Genomic DNA, 27563 nt, shown 5'->3' on the forward strand with positions numbered 1-27563 from the left:
CTTTGCAGAGGAGCCTAAATTCCAGCCATGCAAAAGCCCAAAGTTTATCTATACATGTGCATCTCTCAATCTTCATCCCGGGAAGCAATTCAGGGGTACATTCCTGCCAGGCTAAAGAACTGAAGGAGGACATTGAGCAGGACTAGTGAAGAATGTAGTCCAGGGAGAGCAGGCATAGTCTTGAGAGAGTCCCAGGGCCTGGATAGAAGGGCCTGGGGGCTGCATGCAGTTCCTGGCCCTGCGTTTCCCCAGACCTGGCAGAGAGGCTCAGCCAGGCCTCCAACACACCTCTTTGCCCTGGTCTTTGACACTTGAGATATGTGGTTTCTGGATCCACCCAAATTCATGTGACTGTCATTTGTTTTAACTGTTTTTGATACTGTATTTTAAATTGTTGTAGCCTCAAGTATAAATACCTGCTGGAAATGTAAAGAAAAAGAAGGTACCTTTTACCATATGTGGTGGTCGCGTAAGGTAATAAAAGATTTCTGGGAAATGATATATAATGAATTGGAAAAAAATAAATGTTCAAAATAACTTTTGTAAAAAAAGAAGCTTTTTTTATTAGGAATTGTAGGTGCCAACATCCCTGAGGAGCAGAAAAGACTTTTTATGTATGTGACAACAGCCACATGGATTTCTCTAGCCCAGAGATGGAATGAAGACAGAAAGTCCCTTCCAGAGAGGAACGGCAAAACAAGCTGCTGGGCTATGCTGAAATGGCGAAACTCACCGGAAAGCTCAGGAACCAAGAAGACAAAACTCCAAGAAAGAATGGGGAAATTTATAATTTATTTAGGAGAGCACTGTAAGCAGATGAAAACTTTAGCAGGATTCTAATAACGCTTGTAATGTAACAAATGTTACAGACAATATGGGCAGATACAAAATATAGATTATGAAATAGTATGCAGTTGAAAATGTTGACAACAGGACCCATGGAGGGGATGGCGAGAAGTCTCGAGATTCAGAGAAATCTTTATATATGGATACGTACCTGGTATTGTTATAACATTACACTTGTAAAATCAAATAAAAACAATTTCAAAAAATAATATTAAATTGTTGTAACCTGTGCTGGGACTTACTGGTGGAGGGTGGGCAAGAAAATTACGGTAATTAAAATGGCCATCCCCATTTGTAAGAATCTAAGTGAAATGAGTGGATAAGAAGGAACAGTTGGTCCATCAAAGTGGAAAGGGTGTGTGTGTTAAAGAGTCTTTTGCTCCTACATTGGTACACATGGGAAGAGAGGCAATAGATGATACCCCTTTGATTTGCTCCCCAAGTCACTGGCTCCCTCTAAAACATTGCCCTTGTTTTTTAAAAAGTGTTTGCCAGCACCTCAGTGCCAGTCCGGTAGAGGACAGGTCCCCTGGAATAACCTTGCTTGAAAAGAGGGCTCTCCTTTCCTTTCTGAGATGAGGCTGTTAAGTTCTCCCATCCATCACAGCACAGCATGTCTTTTAATTAAAGGGAGTTGAGACGAGAAGATGACATGCAGTCTGGATCTCCCAACACCAGCCTCCCTCCTCCTTGGCTTACGGTGTTAGTGATTGTTCTTCATTAGACAATAGAAAGCTTCCATTACCCGAGGTAATTCAAGACAGTGAGGTTAATTGCTGTCAATGCCAGAGATGCCGGTGCATAAGTCTGATGCAGAGGATCTATTTGGGATGCTATTATTATTATTGCAAAGACCGTCGCATAAGACAGCTTCCCAGGTAAAAGCATTCTGCGAAATCCTGTTAGGAGTAGGATTTCTTACCCCCCACAACCTCAACTCTCCATCTCCAGACCAATTGCCATCAGCCACTTAGCACCAGCACGTCAGCGGAATTAAAATGCTGTCTGTGATCACTTTCCCAAGCAGAAGAGGTGGCGAGTGTTAGATCTCGTGGGAGTGCAGAAAGGCTTTCAGAGCTTGAAATACTGGTGGTGCTGGACATTTCATTGATGTGCAATGAAGAAACGGACAAGAAGAGAGAAGGTGAACTTCCTGCTTAAGAATTGTCTGCTCCTCTGATGAGATGCTGGAGAATCAGTCCTTTCCTGGGAAAAATCAGATTCTGTGAGTTACCAGGTGGTAGCTATGATGATGCTGAAGGTATTCCTGCTCTTCATTTTTGTTGCAGGTAAGATTTCAGGTATGTTATTATTACATTGCCATCTGTATACATGACATCTTTCAGGGCAACCTAAGCAGGTCCTTGCCCTGAGGAGGCTACAGTTTTGACTACAGTACTTGGGGAGAGAGTGGAAGGGAGGGAAAGATTTGGTCTCTGGGTCAATTCATACACTCACATTTCTTGTTCAGTAACTTGGCACTTGGTGATGACTCTCAGCTGAACGCCTGAGCAGTCAAATATGCGAGTCATAAGTTATTCATTTAGCACGCTTCTGAGCCACCTTTTCACAGTCCAGGGTGGTTTGTGTCAGCTAATGCAAGAGGTTAAAATACACACAAAACAACCAGTGATCTAGAAAAGGAACCAGCAAGCTAGCCAGAAGTCCACCCTGAAAGGTAATAAGGAGGTGGAATTCTTCTTGATGTTATAGCCACTAGGGCCCCTGTTCACACATGCAGCAAAATCAGGTGGCAATAATGCTTGACCTGGAATGTAGAACTTTGCATGCTTTAGTGCTGTTTGTGGGGGGAGGTGTAGAAGCAAGCAAAAAGTTTGGTTGCTGGTGAGAGCCCTTCTTTCAAACATGCCGGATTTTACATGTATCTGAACTGTACTTGGTCCATAATACAGCGGGGATTGGGTGATTTGATCACATGACTCCTGTGCTTTGTCAGCTGCGCTGGCTCCCAGTCCATCTGCAGACCCAGTCCAAGCTGCTGTTTCTCACCTTTAAAGCCTTCATGGCATTGGGGTGCCTGAAAGATCGTCTTCTCCCATAGAGACCTCCACCTGAAACTCAAGATCCACTTCCCAGGCCCTACTCTGAGTGTCCTGTCAAGTGGGGTGCAACAGGAGGCTACCAAAGTAGGGTGGCCATGTGGTTTGCTGTACAGAAGACAGTTCTCTATTTGATGGGCTGCCCAGTTTATAGAATTCTACAGAGCGAGAGCAAGGGGCAATTAGATGTTGCCTATCAACAAATTTCAGCACCTGGACAGCAAACTGAACATAAACACAGGCTACCTGCCCCTAGCCTTCCCCACTGAGGGGAGATATACTGTATTTCTATTTCTAGAGTCTCCAAATGCACATCTATACATATAACTTAGTCTATGTAATTTTTTTACATGCAAATCAGTGTCTCCTTTTAGTCCTCTTTTTAAAGTGATGTGCATTGTTCTTTTCTTGGTGATGGAGCAGTCACCCAAAGGAGAAGACATTTTTGATGGTCGTAAAATCCACCTGCCCTTACTCCACTCCCATGAGGCTTGCTTTGAGCTTACAGTTTGGCCTCGTGAGTGCCTCTTGAATACTTTTTAGTGTTGTTCTCTCTGGATTTTTAAAATTGTGATTTTAGTATCTCACTTGTAATCCCCTCTTTACCATCATGTTACTGTTACTTCTGCTGCAGAACTGGTTTTTTTTACTCTTCTCTGCTGATCAAATATTTATGCTGCCATTTGCTGGGTTTTATATTTAAAATCTTGATAGTTTCATCTTACATTTCCTGGCTTTTTGCTTGTGAGCTGTTCAGGGAATGATGGGCAGCCGTACAAATGCTACAAGCAAGCAAACAAACCAATACAAGCAGGGTGATTGTTTTCTTTATGGGGGCATCCGAAACTGCCAGTCTCCCCCTGCAGTCTGAAGTGGCACAGCCTACGGAAAGGTTTGCATGCGCAGGACTCATGCCTCGCACATATTTGCAGGAGGTGGAATGAGTGCAGAGATGCTGGATTTCAACCCCTTTAGGGAAGGAAATTCTCTATGTGCAAGACTATTATAGTCAGGACATTCTGTGTGTGTGAACCCATGATTTTGCACAAAACAGAGGCAACTGGGAGTCATGAGTGCAGAATACAGTTACCCAGGAAAGGCTGGCCACAGTAGTTCATACGTTGCTTAGTTCTTGACTAGATTACTGTGGGGCTTTCCTTGTGCTTGATCCAGAACCTGCAGTTAGTGCAGAGTGATTCTTCATGACTGCTGATGGGAGTGAGGCCTTGTCAGCATATTACACCTGTGCTCAGAGACCTGCACTGATTGTCTATTTGGTACTGGGCAAAGTTCAAGGTGTTACCAGGGCTCTTTTTTTCAGCCAGAACTCACTGGAACTCAATTCCGGCACCTCTCAGGTGGGCGCCATTGCCATTAGAAGAGAACAAGGGAGGTGTTCATAGTGAGTTCTGGCACTTCTTTTTCTAGAAAAATAGCACTGGGTGTTAGTATATAAACAACTTGGGACCAGTTTACCTTCAAGATTCATCATCAAATCTTTATTACGGTCATAGACCAGCATCAATAGGGTGGGGTACAATCATTTAAAATCTGTAAAACATTTTGAAGAGCTAAAATTATTAAAACAGAAGGTACTATAAGAATCTAAAAGAAGGGTTAGGAGCACTAAATGGAAGTGGAAGAGCATAAAAGGTTAGTATATAAGAGGCTATGACTATCAGTTTACAAAGCACTCTGAAATGAGTGTTCATTAAATCTAGTTTGTGTCTCAGGCACCTACAAGATGGCCTTACCCCATATACTCCCTTTTGACTGCTTTGACTGGTAGAACTGGTAGGGTTACAGGTGTCACGTAACACTCATTCTGCATTTGTAAGAACTCAGTCTTTTAGTGGGGCAACACCTACCCTTTGGAACTCCCTGCCTAATGATATTAGGCATCTTTGCTGCACACTTTTTAGCATCTGATGAAACTTTTTTGTTTAGACAAACCTGCCCAGATCTTTAGAAAGCTGATGCAAGCTTTAATCTGTTTTTATTTTATTGTTATTTTAACTTTTCAAAAGTCTTAAATTATTGTTGCTAATTCTTCTTGCTTACAATTTTATCCTTTTATTCTTTCTGTAAACCACTTTGAGGTCCCCCCCCCCATCCTCCGTCAAGTGTATAAATCTTATGAAATAAATAAAATCTCAAGGATGAGAAACCAAGTGGACATTCCTAGTTCTTGATGAGGAGCAAGTATTTTTCCAAGTTGCTCCAGTGATGCCAAGGTCTTGTGTAAGCATCTCCCTTCCCTTGATTGCATCACGCTTCTGGTGGTATCTCTCTATCACAACCCAGAGCCTCACTGAAGTAGCACAAAACTCCCAAGCTGCGGCCAAACTGGCGAGGAATGTTTCTGACACTCTAAGAGGGTAGGATTAGAGCATGTGAATGTTTGCTACAGGGGGCTAATACCCCAAAGATACTTTGCAGCTTTGAAATGTGGCCACTTCAGCCTTACTTCCCTGTGTGCTCCTACACAGGGGAGGTGTTGTTATTATCAACAACGTCTATTCGTTTAGCTCCGTTGACAGTTGAGTTTTAGGAGCCTCATTTGCAACGCTTCCAGGCTGCCGAAGGAAATGTGCAGCTGCTAATGATGAGAGCCGTCTCTGTCCCTGACATTAGCTCAAGCACGTTGCTTGTTTCCTCAGCTCTTGCTGGAACGCAGCCCAGAAGCATCACGTTCCTTGGTGGTAGCCACAATGGGGACAGGTGGGCACAAAGCTCGCAATGATATTGTGCCACAGCCGACAATTGATCATTATTAGGCTTATTTTTAGCACCATCATTAACTCCATCGAGCATTGCTGTCCCCATGGAAACGTCCGGTTTTGATTTCTGAATCGGTGTAGCAGGTTAAAGTCTCTAACTTGGTTCCATTTTGGACACAGGACAGCGGGCATTGAGTCTTCAGCAGGACTTCCACGCATTGCACTGTTTTTGGGATTGCATCAAGCTTAAAAATCTGCTTGATGCGGATTTTATGAATGGGGCAGCCGTATTTATGAATGGGGCAGCACTTACCCCAAAGCAGGGATGGGGAAGCTGTAGCCTTCTAGATGTTGGTAGGCTCCATCTCCCATCTGCCCCAGCCAGCCTGGCCAGTGGGCAGGAGTGTTAGGAGCTGTGGTCCAACAAGATATGGAGGGCCACAGATTCCCCGTCTGTGCCACGAAGCTGGACTTCCCAAACTGGTCTGTGAACCCTTGGTGGTCCGTGAGCTTCAGTCGGGTGGTCTGTGTCTGCAAAAGCACAATTAAAAAGCACGCATCATTTAGCATTGTGCTCTCCAATTGCTACGGTGGGCAAAAAAATCTTTAAGTGGTTCTCCAAGATCCTCAGGAATTTTCTGCTCGTCCATGATGGGAAGAGTTTTGGAACAACTGTCCCAAAAGATCAGGTTCACAATGTGGGGTGCTCCTCAGCCCAGCTTTGTCATAGAGGCCCAGGTGTGGTAGAGTGCCTTTACCAGATGAGACTGGTGTGTCAGTGTCAGGGACTGGGGAGAGGAGAAATGGTGGAGACTGCCTCCCCAGCTTGACCCTTCCAGGGAGGAGGAAGCGGAAGACGGTTTAGAATTACAACAGGGGTTTGAGGGAGGTCACAGCTCAGAGGCAGATGAGGGGGAAAGTTGGGAAATCATGGGAGAGGAGGAGGAGGAAGAGGGAGCACCAAGGGGGCGACAGCTGATGGGCTCAGTGTCTTTAGAAAGCATTCCAGACTCCCCCTCCCAGAACCTGGCAAGCCTTGAAAGTAGGAGAGCAGAGAGCTCAAAGACAAAGGGCACGTAGCAGCACCCATAGAAGTGACGAAAGAGGAAGTGGGAGAGATGGGGGATGGAGATTCACTCGGGACAATGCCATTATCCAAGAGGCTGGGTTCTATAGCCTCTCTCTGTAAATACGGAATAAAAAGTGAGTGGTAAGAAACATTTCCTTGTCTTTGTACATTCCTGGGCAACCGGGCCATGGGAGTCTTGGCAGCAGCCTGATAGTCAGCTGCTACAGCCATTCCTGGGCAGAGACATCTGACAACTTCCAAGTTAAGACTACTGCAATTCGTAGTGTGTGTGTGATGGCCTGGGAATCCGATTCAGAGGCTGAACCGGAGGAATCCCGGCCTGCACAGGAGTCCCCGCCTCTAGGGCCGGCTGAGCTGGGGCAGGGCCTTGCATCTGAAGCGCCTGCACCTGTGCCGGATCCTCAGGAGCAGGCACCAGGTGAATCCACTCTGGCTCCGGAGGTGATGGAGGACACATTGCCTACAGGTGCGCCTCTCCCAGCCCTGCCAGGGGAAGGTGAGTCTCCCCCTGGGTCCAGTAACCCTCCAGCCTCTCCTGAGCTGCAGAGGCTCAGGGCAGAGAGGCGGAGGGAACTGGTTTCTCCCAGGAGGAGTGTTCGCCTTAAGGCCAGAAGAGGCAGGTCACCTGGGGGCCAGGACCGCCCCTGGCCTCAGAGAAGATAAAGGCCAGTCAGCCCGGTCCCAGGTTGCGGGAGCAACGTCGCTGGAAACCTGCTACTGCCAGCACCCAGTCCTGTTCTTTCAGAGTTCCCGACCACGCCCAGCTTCTTGCTTTGGACCCCGCTTCGTCCTGGGTGGACTGTCTCTAGACCCGTGACCCAGGACCGGACTCTGACCACGCCTCACGGTAACCTCCCCCTGGGACCAGCACAGTGTGCATATTTGAGACTCACTGCTTATTGAGATTAAGCAGGTGCCTTCACTGTACAGTGGTACCTCGGGTTACACGTTTTCAGGTTACGGATTTGCCGAAACCTGGAAATACTGGAATGGGTTACTTCTGGGTTTCGGCGCTGTGTGCAGAAGTGCTGAATCACGTCACATGCGTGCGCAGACTCGGCGCTGCGGGTTGCGAACGCTACGGGTTGCAAACGTGCCTCCCGCATGGATCACGTTCGCAACCCAATGTTCCACTGTACTCTTTTTGGTGCCTCCTGAAAACATTTCTGTTTTGACAAGCCTACACAGATGCTAAGAAAGTTGAGGTAATTTTAATCTGTTTTCGTATTTTAAGTTTTAGGTACTTTAAAGTAAGGTTACAATTTATTTTTTTACTGTTTTATCTTATATGAACCACTTTGAGGTTTCTAATAATAGATTGTAATTGGATTAAAGGAAAAAATAATGTTAGAATTTGTTAAGTTAAATGATAGGACAGAAGTTTGAGGAAGATGGAAAGGATTTGCTGAAGCAATTAATCGACGTGGAATACAAAAAAAGGGAGGTGCGAGGAGGTCGCTAAAACAAGTAAAAGAAAGTTAATAACATTGAAAGTATAGGTTGTGTTTCTTTTTTCTTTTTTTAAAAATTGTTTTTGTTTTATTTTTGTTATGTATATGTAATATTTTTGTTTTTGTATTGTATTGTATGGTTTTGTTATGTTTAATTCTTTTTCTTTTTCCTTTCTGTAACTTTCAAAACTTTAATAAATATTATTTTTTTAAAAAAGAAGTTTCTTATAATCAAGTGGTTTTTGAATTTTATGAAATCAATCGATGCGGTATAAAACAGCAAAGGTGAAAGCCACAGGTGTTTATATTTACAGGTTGGTGGTGGGAAGCACAGCCACTAATGAATCAAGTTCATAATTTTGAAAGATGTTGTGCATAATAAAATATTTTGGCACTTTGAGCACCTGCTCTCTTAACAGCTGACACATTTATTGATTGATTCATGGATTTATATCATAACTCTTTCTCTAACGAACACAGGCCCAAGGTCAGCCAGTGAGCTTCATGGCTGAGTGGGGATTTGAACCCTGGTTTCCCTCGTCCTAGTCTGTACTCTAACCATATCCCCCAACCAAGTCTTTAACAAGAACACAAACCATATTTCTAGGGCAGGGACGTCCAACTCCTAATAGACTACGATCTACTCACAGTATAAAAAAAAAAACTGGCAGTGATCTACCAGAGTTGTTGAGGTTGTTGAACTTTTTTTGGAAAGGCAAAGTTGTTGAGCTTCTTTTAGGAAGTCAGAGTTGTGGAGTTTTTTTTGAAAGCCATAATTGTCAAGCTTTTTTGGGAAAGCCGAAGCCGAAGTTTTTTTTTGGGGGGAGGGGATCACTGAGGGGCCAGAGATCTACCAGGATCTACCAGGAACACCCCACGATCTACCAGTAGATCATGATCTACCTGTTGGACATGCCTGTTCTAGGGTATATTCCCTGAGTTTAGAAACTAAGTTTATTCTTCAGGCCACTTTGATTCCAGTTTCCCCTTTACAACATTCCTTTTATCATTCTGATTCCAGTTAAGGAGGAAGGAAATATGCTTTTGCCTCCTGGCTGAGATGAAATCAGGGCTTGCTATTCCACAGGCTCTGCTGAGGATAACACACCTGCAGCCCTGTCCGTAACATTCTGGTTGCTGTGACATTGATCAAAGATAGGGATCGCTTCCCAGCCCAGCTTCTGACATGGCATCCTTCATAAAAAATGGACATAAGCAGCCTCAGCGTGCTGAGAGAGGACATCTCATTTACAGTTTCCTGCTGGAACTCTGGTCCCTTCAGCAGCTCATCAAAACAGCTATCAGAGGCCCGGCAAGCGGGAGAAAGCGTACATCTCGGACCCTGCAGATTAGATTTTGCTCACGCACGTTGCCAATTTGCTTCAGCCCAATGAGTTGGTGAGGCTGAGCTCCCCAAGGGCCAGCTGGAACAGTGAGCAGGGGGCGGGGGAGAGAATCTTTTTGCATTTCTGAGGGGCCACTCAGGAATGTGTCACATGCAATTTTGGGTCTCCGTATCTCCCTCCCCCCCCCCCGCCCAAATGCTCCCGCATCCCTGGCTCTTTTTCTCTCCTGCTATGCAAACAGATTTTATTTTTTTGTTCCAGTAAAGAAGCTTGCTCATATGGGGGAAAGGGTGGGTGGGTTGGAGGGTGTGTGTGTGTGTGTGTGTGTGTGTGTGTGTGAGAGAGAGAGAGAGAGAGAGAGAGAGAACTAAATTATCTGAGTACAGGATCAGGCACAATCTCATCAGCTCCCAAACCATGTGGCTTTCGGGGTTCGCTAATTCCTATTCCACATTCACTTCTGTGGTCTAGATTCCTGAATGAGATCCGCAGAACACTGAATGAAAAGAAAAAGCCCATTAACTGGAAACACATAGTCTATTATCTTAAAAATTAAAGTGACTTCAGAGCTTGGTGAAAGGCAGTCGGCTGGCTGTCGGGTGACATGAGCTGTCAGAGGAGAAAGGCAAAAGCAGTGCAAAGGCCAAACCAACACCACTCTCTTTCCTAACCACAGGCAACCTCTGCACCTGACAACTGATGCCAAATGTATCCAATTAGCAGACTGAGCTTTACTCCTTCTGCTTCCCTTGGTAGGGACAGAAGCCTTAAGGATCACAAAGCCTGATTCAAAGTATATTTGTGCAGAAGCAAGTTCCATTGTGTTCACTGGGAATTTATAACATCCAAATCATTAAGTATACACAGGATCACAGCTTTGGATACAGATATGGCGGTGGTGAGGATGAATGATTCTTCAACATCAACTTCGTTGGACTGGTGAAGTTGTGCAGTTGCCTGATTACCATCTTCCAAAGCAACTACTCCATTCCAAAGATAAAAACGGAAAGCGTAATGCTGGTGGTGAACAAAAGAGGTTTAAAGACTCTCTCAAGGCAAATCTTTAAAAATGTAGTATAAACACCAACAATTGGGAAACATTGGCCTGAGAGCGCTCCAATTGGAGAACCCCCTTTACCAAAGGTGTCTTGGGTTTTGAAGATGCTCAAACTCAGGACGAATGGGAGAAATGTGCTAAGAGGAAGGCACGTTTGGCAAACCCTCACCATGATCAACTCCTGCCTGGAAACCTATGTCCCTACTGTGGAAGGATGGGTGGATCCAGAATTGGCCTCCACCATCACTTACGGACTCACCGTTAAAACCGTGTTGATGGAAGACAATCTTACTTGACTATGAGTGATTGCCCAAGAAGAAGACGACACATTTCAGTCAAGGAGTTGGAGAAAGTGGTTTAGGGAGAAGTAGGTTAGGCCAAGAAGCAGTGATGGACCTAAGGTCACCCAGTGAGCTTCAGGGTTGAGAGGGGATTTGAACCCCATCTCCCCAGTCATCATCCAAAACTCTAACCACTGCACCACACTGGCTGAGACTAGAAAGAGGATAGGACCCTGTGGGGGTTGTTAAGTATAGTAATTTAATTCACTGAAATTGTAAATGCATGTATGAATTACTATGTGTTTAAATTTGATGGTTGGTAACGGAATTCTAGAGAGTTCTCTAGTAGTTCTTGTGTGATTGGCTAACGTTAGTCACATGGGAGGTATCTAGTGAAGGATAGACTCCATTTTATCTGAGGTGAGATGGCTTTTTTTTTTACAATCCACTGTGAACACTGCTAAGTTGAATACTGTAGTGTGTTCAAGTGTTTCTTCTCTGCTTGTAAGAAATAGAGCAAAAATGCAGAAGAAGGTGGAAATCTCTCATAGGACCTGCAAGGCATGGCTTCATTGGGATACAGATGGCTGAGGGCTGAGCTCTGGAAACAGGAGACTGTAAGCCCATGCTTGGATAAGCATGTGACTGTAAATATTGTTTTAATTCCTCTATAAGTGTCAGCTTCTGCAAGTAAAGTTTTTGAATGTTAAAGTCTGGACATTGGTTTAATTTCCAAAGAAGGGCATCAGTCATATATATCTTCTTTTTATTCTTTGGTGATCCCTCGTAGCTGAGTAAGATTGTCTTCCATAAACATGGTTTTAACAGGGAGTCCGTAAGTGACTGTGAAGGCCAATTCTGGATCCACACATCCTTCCACAGTAGGGACATGGATTTCCAGGCAGGAGTTGATCATGGTGAGGGTTTTCCAAGTGGGCCTTCCTCTTAGCACGTTTCTCCCTTTTGTCCTGAGTTTGAGTGTCTTCAAAGCCCACAACACCTTTGGTAAAGGCTCCAGTTGGAGCGCTCGCAGGCCCGTGTTTCCCAGTTGTCGGTGTTTATACTACATTTTCTTTTAGATTAGCCTTTTTATTGGCTGCATTTTTGCTACTCTTATTCAACAGAGGTGGTAGTCCACGTGCCTGCTGGCTTTAAGTTAATACCTCTCTGTTAGGCTCTTTGTCCCATCCTGAAGGGTCCAAGCCCTTCAGGAAGAACAGCCCTTCCCAAGAAAGTGTTGTCAGCTTTTTGTCATGTTCCCATCACACCTAATTACCTGAGTCTCTTTGCTTGCCAGGTACTTTGGCTGCCGCCACTCAGCGACCCAGGAACTCCACACTGCACCGCTTGACCCGGCGGCTTCTGAAGAAGTACAGCAAGGGAGTGAGGCCTGTCAGAAATTGGAGCAAGCCCACCATCGTCTATCTTGACCTTTTTGTGCATGCAGTACTGGACGTGGTAAAGAGAGCTTCTAGCTCATTTAAAGCTGTTGACCTGCAGGGTAGAATAGCCATGAAGTCTCTGCAAGGGGAAGACCTTTAAACAGGGGCTAGAGCCCATGTGTGATGTGCTTCTGTAGTCATTGAGGTCTAAATGTGGGTTGGGTGCTAGTAGCTCTGCATTAAATTGAACCCTGTAATTATTACCTGTCTGCAACAGCAATTTGGGAAGACCTGCAGAAGAATATTGCAGCACTTCCAGAGACCAGGGATTTGATTCAGTCAGCATTTTAAAGGCAAACCTACTCGGAAAGGAACTTTGCGAAACAACACACAAACTAAAACAAAACCATCTTTCAGAATTCAAACTTTGCAGTGTTGGCCTCCGGCTAAGTGATGTGTGCAAAAATGCATGTACAGTTGACTTGCAGCTTGTGTGCGTTTAACTTGCCCCATTGCAGCTTTAGGCTTGAAAGCTCTTTCTGTGCCAGGTTTGAGGGCTTGAAAGCTCTTTCTGTGCCAGGTTTTCCCAGTGTGGAAAGAGCTTTTAAGCTCTCAGACTTGCTTACTGAGTTCTGGGAAAGTCTGGCATCGTCTTTGCAAGATCTTACAGGGCCATACGAGATTTCATGGCCTCCAGAGGCTATGCAAGATCTTCCCAGAGCCTGGTAAGCAAGGCAGAGAGACCTTTCCACACCAGGTTTTCCTGCCATGGAAAGAGCTTTTAAGCTCTCCTCCTTTCTGAAAGCACATACCTGGGCAAATGATTTGGAGTGCTCCAATATCTCCTTCCACAGTGACTCAAGTTGTGTTTTCCGAGAAGTTTCATCATACATAATAGAATTTGCACACCATTCTCTAGAAACTGAGGCACCTTGCTTTTTCAGTGTTCCTAAATGCTTATCTCTGGAGTATATAGTTGCTAAAAAGCTCCCTTTCATACTGATTGAGTTGCTGCAGGCTGGGACACTGCTGTGGCAACAGTAAGGGGTCTTCAACCCCCTGACCACTATGTAAGAGGGAAGGGCTGGAGCCCAGTATAGAGAATCTGCCTAGCATGCTGAAGGTCCTGAACTCAGTTCCTAGCACCTCCAGCTGGAACCAGAAGAGCCTCCTGCCTGAAACTCTGGAGAATCACTACCTGTCAGAAGTGACAATACAGTCGTGCCTTGGATCCCGAACGCCTTGGTACTCACACATTTTGGCTCCTAAACCCCGCAAACCTGGAAGTGAGTGTTCTGGTTTGCGAACGTTTTTGGAACCCAAATGTCCAGCGGAGCTTCCTGCAGCCAATCGGAAGCCGCCCTTTGGTCGGGGGTGTTCAGAGTGGGGTGTGGAGGGGGCGGTCCACCCTGGGTCCCACTCTGGGGGGTGATAAGATGGCCCCTGCCTCCCCCCAGCTGTAGAGCAGCTGAGGGCGCATGCAGTCAGTATGGGCGCTGCTCATGCGGTGTCCATATGGGCTGCTGCTCTCGCACGCCATTCAAATGGGCACCGTATGGGCTGCCTCTCGCACGGCGACCGTAAGGGCTGCCGCTCTCGTGAGCTGTCCATACTGGTGTCTGTATGGGCTGCCTCTCACAAGGCTACCATATGGGCTGCCACGCATGCACACTCTGTACGGGATCCTGCAAATCTGCAGGCCGTATGGGATTGCCGCACATGCGCAGTCCATACGGTCACTGTGCGTGCGCCACTGGGCGGTTTGCCCTGCCCCTCGGCATTCCACCCCAGATGCTGGAGAGGGTTCCTCTGCCACCGGCTTTGGTTTCTGAACGTTTTGGAAGTCGAACGGACTTCCGGAATGAATTCCTTTCGACTTCAGAGGTACCACTGTACTGAGCTAGGCAGACTTTGTTTTCGTCTGGCTCCATATCAAGCAGGTTCCCATGCCCATAAGATGGAAAGCACAGTGGCTCCACAAGGCCCAGAGCTTGCAAGGGACTGACTTTGCTCATTTTGTTTTGTACGATCAACTTACACGGAAGGCGACCATATTTGTACCCCCCGGTGATCAGAGGAGAGATTTGGCTGTGTAATCACTGTTGTCAGATGCTGCCATTGGCTCTGCAAGAGCGCTCAATGCCTCCCAGGCCTCGGCAGGTGTGCACGCTAATAGAGGAGCCATTCGGCAGGCATTGCGGCACGCAAAGTGCTCCCGCCCCATCTTCCTTGTCGCCTGCGACTCCTTTTGTTGATCTTTTGCCTCCTGTTCCGCGCACATAAAAGGCGGGGAGCAGTCTGAGACTCTCCAGTTATTAGGAGGGCCTTGGGGAAATCTGATTAGACCGATAATCTAGTCAACGGAGAAAGAGCTCCAATTTGTTTAGATTGAGTTTCGTCAGTGCCGAATTCGACGCACCTTCGTCTTCCACTCCACTGACTTAGAGCCTCCCAGACAGACGCCGAGGCAGCTGTTCCAACAGGATGCCGAACTGGGGGAAAGATAAATAAGAATGCGGAGGAATTATCTGCATGTTTGCTAACCACCAATTTAAGACTAAAGTAGGCTTCCTATGTTAGGGAGACTAATGAATTCCAATTCTCCCAAATATCCTTTGCTTTTAACAAGCAAGATGGAAGGGGATCCGTACATGCACACCCAAAGCGAGAGAGGAAGGAATAGTTTCAAATGGCACAACGAGAGAAGCAATTATATTGGCCAGCTGGCATGGAGGAAAACTCTGAAGGGGAGTCAAGTTTTACTTTCTGACTCACCCCCCCCCCCAACTCCCTCAACTCTGGCACTAGGGATGGAGGGAACGTCAACAGCCAATGGGCTGCCCAAAGCAAAGAGTGCTTATACAGCAGTGATAAGCAGGAAAGGTGTTGGAAGCAGAGATGGGGATAAGAATTAGCTGTTCATACAATGTGGGGGTATGCATAAGAAGACTTAAAACAGGGGCGGGGAATCTCAGGCCTGCGAGCCAAATCCAGCCCTTCAGCCCTCTCTGTCTGGCCATCAGGATCTCTCCCCAAGCTGCCCCTCCTTTCCCTAGGGCTACACCCCTTACCAGCCCCATTCATGCCCTCCTTGAGTGCTTCTGCAGGGCTGAAGTGTGTCCTTGAATAAGCATCCTGCCACTTGCGAGGCTATAAGTGTGTGTGTGGGGGGGGGGACGACTGTGGCAGGGTTCCTTAGAAAGTGGGACTACCATTTTTAAACTTCAAAATATTTTCTGAGCTGCCCCCCCCCCTTTTCCTCTCAGCCTGAGCATGCATGAGATATGGTGGCCATTTCACCAGCACAGTGGCAAAATATCTCTCTTACTCCCCACTCCCCCCCCCCCACAATTATTTCTCTGTTATTCTCCTTGCTAGGAAGGGATGCTTCCAAACTGTGAACCTTCCAGAGAAGAAGGCAATCAACGCTGCCCAGTTTTCAAGCCCTGCTTTTGTAGAGAATATGCATTATTCTTAGCAACCTGATTAATGTCAGAGTAACTAATTAGGGTGGTAGGGAGGGAGAGATGGGTGATTCATTTATAGTGTCAACAGCCGGCAGCGGTGTGCCATTTTGTCAATGGTAATTTACTGTAAGGAGCAGCAGACAGAGGGGGGTACCTGAGAGTCGAGGGTCAACAAAACAGCGCCAGCCAGGTGTAGGAGAAGACAGTGATGGAGATGGGCCTCCAGAGAGTTGTCCACTTTGCAAAATTGATTGGTTCTCCTTTTTCTTTCTTAGCTGGATTCCAGGTGCAGCTCCTGCAAATCTGGAGATGGGGCAAGGCAGCAAAGTGATAAGGCAGAATAATTCTAGCCAGCACAAGAAACAGGCAAAGCTGTTTCTTCATTGCTTAAACCTGCATACAAACCTAACCCAGAACAAGGTTCAGGAGCATCTGTGGATCTCCAGGTGCAACTTCTATCATCCCCCAAGTACTGACCATACTAGTTGCTGGGGCTGCTGGGAGTTAGAGCAGGGGTCAGCAAAATTTTTGTGGCTTGGGCTGGTTTATGGTCCCGCAGATGCCACAGTGGGCCAGTGTGTGTGTGTGTGCGCACACATGTGCAAACGCTATTTCCGGCACTCCTTCTGGCGCAGAGGAGGTGTGTGCAGCTTCTCATTGGGAAGCCAGCCAGCATAGCGGAAGGCGGTCTCCACTCTACTCCTTGACGGTTTAGGGTGGCGCACAAGAGCCGACCAAGTGGGCGGTGGGGGTCCATGGGCCAGTTGAACGACCCCGTGGGCTGCTTGTGGCCCATGGGCCTTAGGTTGCTGACCCCTGAGTTAGAGTCTAACAACATACAGAGGGTCCCGGGTTCTCTATCCCTCCTGCAGGAAAGTCATAAAGTAACATCTGACCTGCTCTGACCTACTGCTCTTAAGAGAATCTCAGGCAGGTCTCCCTGCAGTTCCCACCTTTGACCAGAGACAGAGGCAAAAGAGTTGCACCCCACTCTGGCATGGCTTGGCCACCATGTCCAACACCAGCTGGGCTCTTGAGCCATGTCCCTAGAACACATAAGTGGATCTAGTTCCATACAAGTCATACTGTTTGAATTTGCAATGGGAGAGACAGGGATGGAGATGATTTGAAGCCACATGAAAACATCCTGTTTAACAGTAGGCAAAACCTGTTTAACTCTCTAGGCAAATGTGCAACAATGATAATTTCCTGATTCCACTGCATTCCATCATAATGATTGTTGTTGTCTGCATGTCTTGCACAATTTACATCTTTTTCCTTTCCAGGATGCTCAGAATCAAAAACTGAAAACAAGCATTTGGTATCGGCAGGTAAGACAATACTGACTGGGGCTGATGTTGTCCCCCCCCCCATCTGTAGGGCCACAGCTTCCATATCCTTGCTGTATGAGGTGGTGCTCCAGATATTAATTGTTAGTAAGCCAGGCCTCCCTAATAACCCAAGTAGCCCTCTCTTCCTCCCCCCATTTTTAAATTCAACTCTCCACCCATTCCCCCCACTTCTCTAACCAAAAACTAAACAGACGCATCTCAGTTTCCATCATGATACTTTTGACTTTAGTACAGTTTAGAAATAGCTAGACATGCCCCTTTCTCTCTTTTGCAGATCTGGAAGGATGAGTATCTCACCTGGAATTCCAGTCGTTATGATGGGATCCAAGAAATCTCTTTGCCCATTCACCGCATCTGGGCTCCTGATATTATTGTTGGTGAATCGTAAGTGTGGACCTTGTTGGTTTGAGATGATGGTGACTCAGGGTCTCATAAACTCCTCTTAAGTAGGTTTCACCTCGGGCTGCAGTTGTTAAGCTGAATATGTTTTGATATTGTTGCTTTTCAGTGGCATTTTATTATATTATAGTAATAAATATGGTTTATTGGTTTTAGCTTCCTTGGAGGCCTACTGCAGATATATGGTAAAGAGAAAGAAAGAAAGAAAGGAAGGAAGGACCAAAAGGATGAAGGGAATGGAACAACTCAGAGGGGACATTTGACAACTCATGAGTGACATTTCTTGCCTCAGAACTTGGGAAGTAAGGAATGGAGTAACTCAGAGGGGAGTTGTTCCATTCCCTTCTTTCCAAGCTCTGAGGCTACAAATGTCACTCATGCCTGAACAAAAATGCAATATTTAGCAGTGGAAGTAATGTTCCCAGGTAATGTACAATACATCGTGGACTGTCCCTCTGCTCTCTCTCTCTTCCTGGTATAGCGTGGATGCCAGCAAATCCCCAGATCTCCCATTTGTCTACTTGAATGCCAGTGGTGTGATCAAGAATTACAAACCCATGCAGGTGGTGTCCGCATGCATCCTGGAAATGTACACTTTCCCATTTGACACACAGAACTGCAGCCTGACTTTCAGCAGTGCTTTGCACACAGGTGAGTCAGGACTTCTGAACCCAGGGACTGGGTGTTATTAGGGGGAAAATCTGTAGCTTAGTGGTAGAGTACCTGCCTTGCATGCAGAAGGTCCCAGGTTCAATCTCCAGCATCTCCAGGTAGGACTGGAAGAGCCACTTATTCAACCTTGGACCCCCAGATGTTGCTAGACTACAACTCCCATCAACTCCAGTTAGCTTAGCCCATGGCTACCAACATCTGGGGACTCAAGGTTGAAGAACACTGTATAGGCAATATTGTGCTAGATGAACCAATAGTCTGAGGCTGCTTCCTCAGTTTCTATCATTGCTTTTACAACACCACCACCACCCAGTGCTGGCCAAAGGGAGGAACTACAGGGAGTCTGGTCAGACCAGATGAGATGCCTCTCAACTGACCAGAGAGAATCCAAGCACCCAAACAGGTTTTTGGGGCAGGATTGGTTGCTCTTCTAACAACTAGGAGACTAGACTCTTGTGTTGGATACAGGCTGCCTTTATTTTGCTTCACATTTGCCTTACTTTGCAGGACAAGAGTTGGCTCTGAGTGGGAAGGAGCACGGAGATATACCTTGGAAAGATAGGTAGCCACAGTCTGGCTTCTCTCCATCATGAGAATTAATTTCTTCATTCTGTTTGTTCCTTCTGAGTTCTCCACATTACTGGAAAAGAATCCTGGGAAGTTTAGTTTGCAGAGAGGGCTAGGAATTGTACTTCTGTGGGGGGTGAACTACAGTTCCTAGGAATCTTTGTGCAGTGAGGCTGTAACGTAACATTTTGTTCACCACTGGACTTGATCTTAAATGTGCATGACTAATAGTTTTGTCATTTTTTCCCACTGCATCCTTTTTAGTTCAGGATGTGGATCTTGCTTTTTGGAGGAGATATGAGGAGATCAAGAGTGACCAGAAGTTGTTTCTAAATGATGGAGAATGGGAGTTGGTCTCTGTTCTCTCTGAGCGGCATATCCTGCAAACTCAGACTGGGAGCATTGCTCAGATTCGGTTTCATGTGAGTACCTGGAACATTGTGACCTGGTCACTCTATCCTCTCCTCTTCCTTTCTCTTCCCTTAATGGCATCATTTAATGCCCCCATGTCCTCTTGTTCTTGTTCTCATCTCTTGTTCACAAAGGCTTCCTGGCTAAACCTGGTCCTTCAGCTTTACTGTTGCCTGGTTTTTGTATTGTAGTTTAGATGGTTGCTGTTCATTCATTTATAGTTGTGTTTTTTAAACGACACTTTTGCATTTGATTAAAAAATAATAATCCTCACATTGTGAAGCTGCTCTGAGTGCCCTGTGGGTACAGGGTGGAATAAAAATACATTTTTTTACTTTGAAATCAGCAATGATGTGATAATTGTTAGGAACCCAAGATTTCCAATCGGCGTGTAATGTGATTCAGTGCTAGGAGTAAGAGAAATTTGGTTTGCACCTAGTAAGGATCTTCCTGGTTCTTCTTTCTTCATGCTTCTTCTGCTTCTGTCTTCCAATTCTTCCATCCTCCTCTACACTCATCCTGTTTGCTTCTTCAGATGACTGTGCTGCAGAGGCCTTATTTCACCCAGGTCAAACTCCCAGTTTTGCACCCCGCTATTTATAAGGGACGTGGGTGGCGCTGTGGGTTAAACCACAGAGCCTAGGACTTGCTGATCAGAAGGTCGGTGGTTCGCATCCCCGCGACGGGGTGAGCTCCTGTTTCTTGGTTCCTGCTCCTGCCCACCTAGCAGTTCAAAAGCATGTCAAAGTGCAAGTAGATAAATAGGTACCGCTCCGGCGGGAAGGTAAACAATATTTCCGTGCACTGCTCTGGTTCGCTAGAAGCGGTTTAGTTATGCTGGCCACATGACCCGGAAGCTGTACGCCGGCTCCCTCGGCCAGTAAAGCGAGATGAGCACCGCAACCCCAGAGTCGGCCATGACTGGACCTAATGGTCAGGGGTCCCTTTACCTTTACCTATGCACATTTACACACACACTCACATAGGCTGAGAGCCTCAAGTGTCACATGTCTGCAGTGGCCATGGCACAAACAAACCACACACAATTACCACACATGGACATTCACCACAAATTCAGCACACACACCCAGCATTTCAACCCTCCTCACTCCAGCACAGGAAATGCTACCTTTGCACAGAATCTACAAACTTACCATTATCTGGTGCTTCTTTGTTGAATAAATGAGAAGGGAAAGGTGCCAGCTTCAGCTGCAAAGCTGTGTCTGACTGTCGGCCCCCGTTCGCCTCATGAAGGCAGCTAGGCAAGACTGAGTGCTGGTGGGGTCCTCCGCCAGCAAGACAGTTGGCACCTAACCTTGGGTAATATTCCATCTCCAGCCTGCAGCTGCTGAACGGGCACCGAATGAGATTGATTCCCTTCATTAGCGCCAATGGGCTGCAAATACCTTTTGTGTACTTATTATTATTACCTGGCGTTAATGGATAATGAAATGGTGGCATAATATTGCTAGCACCTGAAGGGTGTCTAATGGCAAACACGACTAAATCGAAAGCGCTCTTTTGCTTCCTTCCTTGTGCTGGGGAATTTAAAGGCAATGAGCTCCATCGCCTGTTAGACAGGATGGGAAGGGAAGGATTTGGTTGCTGAGAATCATAGGTTGCAGTTCAGGACCATGGACACCTCCACAAAACCCTGCCCAGAAAAGAGCTGAAGATTCTGAAGGAACATGCTGCTGCCATTGGCTAATACCAGTTCCTGGTGAGGATGTTTTATGCAGGGTGCCCCAAATCTTATTGAGGGGTTCATACCCCACAGTCCTCATTTGAAATCGCCATGTGGGGTCATCTCAAATTTCTGAGCATTCGACAGACACAATGGTTTTGGCTGGAGAAAACAATTGTGCCTCTCAAAGGAATCAGGCTCCCACTCATGGAGGAATATAGTATGTTGTTGTTGTTTAGTCATTTCTGACTCTTCGTGATCTCATGGACCAGAGCATGCCAGGCACTCCTGTTTTCCACTGCCTCCTGCAGTTTGGTCAGACTCATGCTGGTAGCTTTGAGAACACTGTCCAACCATCTCGTCCTCTGTCGTCCCCTTCTCCTTGTGCCCTCAATCTTTCCCAACATCAGGGTCTTTTCCAGGGAGTCTTCTCTTCTCATGAGGTGGCCAAAGTATTGGAGCCTCAGCTTCACTATCTTCTTGCAGTCCATGGGACTCTCAAGAGTCTCCTCCAACACCATAATTCAAAAGCATCAATTCTTTGGCAATCAGCCTTCTTTATGGTCCAGCTCTCACTTCCGTACATCACTACTGGGAAAACCGTAGCTTTAACTATACGGACCTTTGTTGGCAAGGTGATGTCTCTGCTGTTTAACATGCTGTCTAGGGCCAAGCAAAGCCTATTTGCGGGTTTGACACTACATAAGCTTTCAATCGACACAAAATTTTCTAATTTTGTGGTTTTTCAAATTCTCAATGAAATAAGGAACTGGTAGCTAGTGACCAATGTCAGCATTACTCTCTCCTCCCTCCCATGTTTCCTAGGCCAGCCAGTGCAGTTAAAGTATCAGACCACGATGCTAGCCCCCCACTCAGCCATGAAGCTCATTGGTGATCTTGGACCAATCCCTCAGTCCAGCCTACCTCACAGGGTTGTTTTGAGGATAACTATGTACACCACTTTGAGATCCAGTTCAAGACAAGAAGGGATTTAAATGTAACAACAGCTGTAGCAACAACAACAGCAGAATTGTGAACAGAACTCTCTAGAATAACTCCATCACAAACTTTGGCATATCTGTGTAAGCAACTGAATTTAGTGCAGAACAGCATGGATTGGAAACATTTATAACATGCTGCCTTTTCTGTTCTGGATGCCACATCTGACTTGTACTGTCTGCACTAAAAGCAAGTGGAACAGCTATTATACAGAAGCACCAAGTTCAGAGGTCCCTGGATATCAGTCTCTAGGGAGCAATAGCAGGAGCAGGCTTTCCAGAAGAATGTGAACTCCTATGCCCTTAAGGAAACTGGTGTCACCATTGTGGCCCAGTTGGTCAGCTGAGGCAGAACAGTAGAGAAAGATAGATCACTGCCCCAGAGGCAGTATAAATTCCTTATCTCTGAAGTTTCATTAATTGCCAGACCTCTTTCTCCATCTGATTCCTCCAGATTGTTATCACCAGACGTCCCCTGCTCTACGTGGTCAGCTTGCTGATTCCCAGCATCTTCCTGCTCCTTGTGGACCTGGGTAGTTTCTACCTGCCCCCGAATTCTGGAACAAGGATAACATTCAAAACCAGCGTGCTGGTTGGTTACACTCTCTTCAAAGTCAACATGTCAGACGAGCTGCCAAGCACTGGGATTGGCACATCTCTGATCAGTGAGTGGAAACAGGGTAGCACTAATATGAGTATAACTTAATAATAATAGCACAAGGGTTCGTATTGTTTCACATGTGTAAAGGGGTAATTCTTAAAAGGTATAGTATTATGCCCATATTACAGGTGAAGGCACTGAGGCAGTGAGGTTGTAGTTTACCTAAAGAAAACCCAGCAGGGGCAATATTCTTACTGGAGCACCAGGAGGTATAGAGCTCATTCTTCCAGCCACTGCATTGTTACCAGGACAATAGGAGCGGGTTGTGATTGCACCGAAATAAGTCATAGCAGAAAACCAATCTTCTGCTACAGGCAAAATGCATGGGTGCCAAATGAGCTTTTCTGCAGCAATAACCTTGGCTAAAGTAGGTCTCAAAACACGGGCAGCCCCTCTTGGGAAATATCCCACAATGCTTCAGGTGTGTGTTCTTGTGTGCCTGTCCTGTTTCTGTACGAGCCGTACGAGGGCATGCAGGAGGAAGCAAGGATTGAAAGCAGGCATCAAAATTCTCACTGAGGTTGTAAACCAATGGTGATGGAGCAGTGCCAACATAGCCCAAGGCAGGCAGGTGGCTGGGCAGCAGGTTCTCTAGGTGAGTTGCTGGGGAGCCAAGCCTGAAGCAGCTGTTGGATAAGAGCAGCAGGGCTCCATGTGGCTCCCTGGATCAGCTAACCTGTCCGGGTTTCCGTTATCAAGGAGCTGGCCAGCTGGTTTTGCTAGCTGCCCTATAGTGCAGAGAACAAAGCACCTCAGCCAGTTCACTGAGTTCACTGACTCCCCCCGCCGTACCTGATAGATTTGGGGCAATGCAAGAGTCTCTGGATAATTGCCTTTGGCTTGTGGTCATCATCCTCATTGGAGAAGTCCCTTTATATGGGCTCTGTGTGCTGGATCATAGCAATGCCAATGGTTCACAAGTATCTTCTCCTCCTCTTACCTCTGTCTCAGGTGCCTTCTTCACCATCTGCATGGCTCTGCTGGTCCTCAGCCTATCCAAATCCATCTTCCTCATCAAATTCCTCCACTTGGGTGATGACTGCACACGGGATAAGCCCTTTGCTTCTTACTGCTGCAGGAACACTGTTGACGCCACGGGTGAAAACGCCAAGGCAGCTAGGAGCACAGGAGAAACAGCTGGCACTGCTGCAGGTACAGAAGGCCAAGAAGTAATGGGAGACAGAAAACGAGATTATAAAACTATAAAAAAAGTGGATAGAAATGAAGTCTTCCCACCCACACCTCATGAAACTAGAACTGGAGCGGAGGGTGTGTGTGTCAGCCCGTAACACTAACTGTTGATGGATTACAAGCATACATAAGCCCTTCTTCACACAATACATCATTAATTTGTGGAACTCACTGCCACAAGATGGAGCAATAGCCTTTGGCTTAAATGTCTTTACAGTCATACCTCGGGTTAAAGTTGCTTCAGGTTGAGTGTTTTTGAGTTGCGCTCCGCGGCAACCTGGAAGTAACGGAACGTGTTACTTCTGGGTTTCACCACTCATGCATGTGCAGATGCTCAAAATGACGTCATGCGCAGGTGCAGACACACAGATGCGGGTTGCGTTCTCTTCAGGATGTGAATGGGGCTCCAGAACGGATCCCATTCGCATCCAGAGGTACCACTGTAGAAGAGGATGGAGCAACTTCAAGAAAGAGAATAGGTCTACCAATAGCAATTAGCCATGGTGCCTATATTGAAACTTTAGAGGCAGTCTACATCTTGAACACTGTGGAGGAGCAATGATGAAGGATGGCTGTGCCTTCACTCTGCCTTACTAGCAGGATTTTAGGAGGCATCTGTGGGGAACCAGCTTGAATCTAGAGCAGACTTCCCCAGCCTAGTATCCTCCAGATATTTTGGACAATGAATCCCATGAGCCCCAGGCAGCATGGACTGATGGGAGTTACACACCAAAATATCTGGAGGATGCCAGACTGGGAAAGACTGAACTAGATGGGCCCATTGGTCTGACCTCCCACGGCTCTGCTTATGTTCTTAAGGACTGTCCAGGCACAAACCTCATAGATTTGTAGGTAAAACTCTAGAATTGTAGTCTTAGAAGGCACTCCGAGGGTCATCCAGTCCAATGCATGAGGTCAACAAGGAACTATGCCTGCCCAGGACTGAGTTGTAAGAATGGATTGGGTAAGGAACGAAAGTGAAGCAAGCCCTCATTCATCTCTTCTTCCAACATGATGAAGTGCTTCTGTCTTTCTGCAGGGATACCCTTGTCCTGGGAACACTCATCTGTAAAAGACCATGCCACTGGGACAGCCACACCCCCAATGGAGAAGATCCGAAGAGAACTCCTCCCCATCAGCTCCCACTTTCGTGCCCTAGGCGTTGCTGCCAAAGTGGACGGCGACTGGCTCTCTCTTGCAAACAAGCTTGACAAACTCCTGTTCCGGGCCTATCTTTTAGTGCTGGCTGTGTATGCAGTCACAATGGGTTCTCTCTGGGGGAAGTGGAGCTCCCAGTAGAGGCAGCTGGCAAGGCAGTCCAACATAGCACTGAAGAATGGCCACATGGACATTTTAAATGACATCCACAGTCAAATCATTATGCCCACTTACAGCATTGGAGAGCACAATTTAAAATGTGGGGCATCACCTTTGGCACTCAAGCACTGTCTCAGCTTTCTCTGTTGACTAGTCTATGCTAGTTAAATGAATTTAACATGCATGCGTATATATATATTAAATATGCAGATAGCATCCATAATCATAGATGAAATAATCATAGGGATCACAGCAGATGTGAAGCGGGAATTTGAAGCTTTCCTTCTATTTCTGAGAAGCGACAGTCCTCAGGACTGCAGGAAATGCTCAAAGCCCCTCTCAGTTCCTGCTGCAGTAGTGCCAAATATCAGTCCCTCCTTTCCAGAAGATGTTATGTGTGTTATTGCCCCACAAAATAACCTGCACTCAGGTGCCACTCAAGTCCTGCTTCAGGGTTACCGGTTACCTGTTTGGCCACTGCGAAAACAGAACGCTGGACTAAGTGGGCCTTTGGCCTGACCCAACATCCAGATTCTTGTTATGTTCTTGTATTAATGGCCAAGACTTGTTTAAGGTCATATCTACAGTAGTTGCTGCTTCTGTCTCATCTCTCCTTCCAGCTCCCCACTTTTTTGTTACTGGGCTAAGGGTTAAAACCACACACAGTGGGTAGTACCAATGGGATGTGACGATGAGTTGCCATCCAGATGTTGTTGGACTTATCAGCCCCAATCAGTTGAATCAATGGGATATGGGAGTTGGAGTCCATCAAATCTGGAGGACACCTTCCTGATGCTATGGGGGCAACAATACCTCTTTTCTTATATTGCCTTCAGCTCTCTGGGAAACTAGTATCATCACAGAGGTCTTTCTGGCAGGGCTTCAGGGACCCCAGGAGAAAGCATGATGGGGTGGATAAAGTGGGCACCATGTCTTTGACTCCACGGCTGTCATGCTTTATAGAATGTCTCTCCACAAAGTCATGATTGCAGTATCATTCCCAAACCCAATCCAATCAGTGCATCAAATGGGGCATCATTAACCTCATCTCCAGGGCTTATTTTGCTCATAAGATCCATGCAAATGCATTTGGGATGATCAAGAAAAATGAGGTGACCCTTTGAGCGGCACTTCATTAGGATTTCCTGGCAGGGGCAGTTTGCAGAAATCAGTAATGAACTGTAATAAGTTTATAGCAATAAACATACTAGTTTTGAAACCAATGAGACTTCAGCTAGCCATGAGTCACTAGCTCCACTGATTTCCATAGGGCAGCCTTCCTTAACCCTTCAGATGGTTTGGATCTCTGTGGAATCACAACTATTCAGTTTTCCATATTTCACTCGGAACATGATATACGAAATGATGGGGAGATGAAGATATGGTGAAAGAAGGAAAAATAGGGATATCAGAAGTTTAGGTGAAGTGGCATCAAATGAGGGGATAAGGAAGGAGCATTATGGGATGCAACAGCAGCACCCCTTGAGGACTCAAAGCCTGCCCATTTTTCAGATTTTAGCCATGATGAGGAATAGGGGAGAAATCAAAGGTGAATCTGGCTGTCAGCCCAAAATGAAGGCTTAGCAACCATTGCTCTACGAGGTATCAGATTCCACAGTTTTCAGCTTGCATCGATTGCTGGATGCTGGTGATTCCCAGAGGCTTAGCACAAGGGACACAGAGCCCATCATTGTTATCAAGTAGGCCCTGAGAGGGGTTTCTGTGTCCTCTTCCTTGCCTCCTCTTCCAGAGCTGGAGGAGGTGGAAAAGGGAGGGTTGGAAGAGGAGAGGGGGGATTATTTGGTGGAGGTGGTTTGAAAACTGCCTCGCGCTCTCATCGTTTCATTAGCGGTGGTAGGAGCATTTCATGGGCAATTAGTGCTAAGCACTAATGGAGGCAGCAGCAGGTAGAAGAAGTCTCTCTGGACTGGCCGTTTTGCAAAGTGAATTTAGCTGAGTGGGAGGTGTTGGATTGACAGGCTTGGACTTCATAGACTGGAGGAAGAGAGAGAAACTTTACCATGGCTTTCCCCAACTTGGGTGGGAAGGCTTTCCCCTGCTGTCACCATGCTGTCAGGCACAGAATGTCCAGAGTGACAAATTAACTCTTCACTTACAAGTTAAGGGAAGGTGCGTTCTGCAGTCCTGCATCTCTCATGTACTCCCAGGTGTGCACCTGATGAAGCAGTTACCACAACAGAGAGGCACAGCCCCTGACCTTGGCTTACATATCTCCTCTATCCGAGCTGTGTGCAAGCAGGCAAAGACTCCACCTGCTCCTCCCACTTCAATCCTCCTCTGGTCCTGGGAGGCAGCAAAGCAGGAGAGGTGGAGAAAGGAGGAGGTGGTGGTGTGGAAGTCCTTGACTACACACCTGCCTGACCTATCTCTCTCTTTTCCCTTCTCCTGCCCCTGTTCTTCACTCTAGGGATGCGGGTGGCACTTTGGTCTACCCCACTGGGCCTCTTGGGCTTGTCGATCAGAAGGTTGGCGGTTCAAATCCCCGCAACAGGGTGAGCTCCCGTTGCTCTGTCCCAGTTCCTGACAACCTAGCAGTTCGAAAGTATGCCAGTGCAAGTAGATAAAAAGGTACCACTGCGGTGGGAAGGTA

At 46.6% G+C, this 27563-nt stretch overlaps 1 protein-coding gene across 4 annotated transcripts; it reads left to right on the forward strand.

The window, feature by feature from the left end:
- Positions 1-1420: 1420 nt before the first annotated feature.
- Positions 1421-26045, forward strand: HTR3B (5-hydroxytryptamine receptor 3B). 4 transcript variants are annotated; one of them, XM_079954804.1, is made up of 9 exons: positions 1421-2135; positions 12149-12221; positions 16987-17031; positions 17327-17436; positions 17933-18102; positions 18955-19112; positions 22238-22448; positions 23396-23596; positions 24675-26045. In XM_079954804.1, exons 1-9 carry the CDS (start codon positions 2026-2028, stop codon positions 24932-24934), a joined length of 1338 nt encoding a protein of 445 aa, XP_079810930.1. In that variant the 5' UTR covers positions 1421-2025; the 3' UTR covers positions 24935-26045. The 4 variants fall into 4 exon arrangements, with proteins under 4 accessions (XP_079810930.1, XP_079810931.1, XP_079810929.1 ...); XM_079954805.1 differs by having other exon boundaries at positions 1423-2135; positions 12149-12234; XM_079954803.1 differs by having other exon boundaries at positions 1425-2135; positions 12149-12309.
- Positions 26046-27563: the final 1518 nt, after the last annotated feature.

The sequence above is a fragment of the Podarcis cretensis genome (genome assembly GCF_951804945.1).
Source record: "Podarcis cretensis genome assembly, chromosome: 15".
NCBI classification, from domain to species: domain Eukaryota; kingdom Metazoa; phylum Chordata; class Lepidosauria; order Squamata; family Lacertidae; genus Podarcis; species Podarcis cretensis.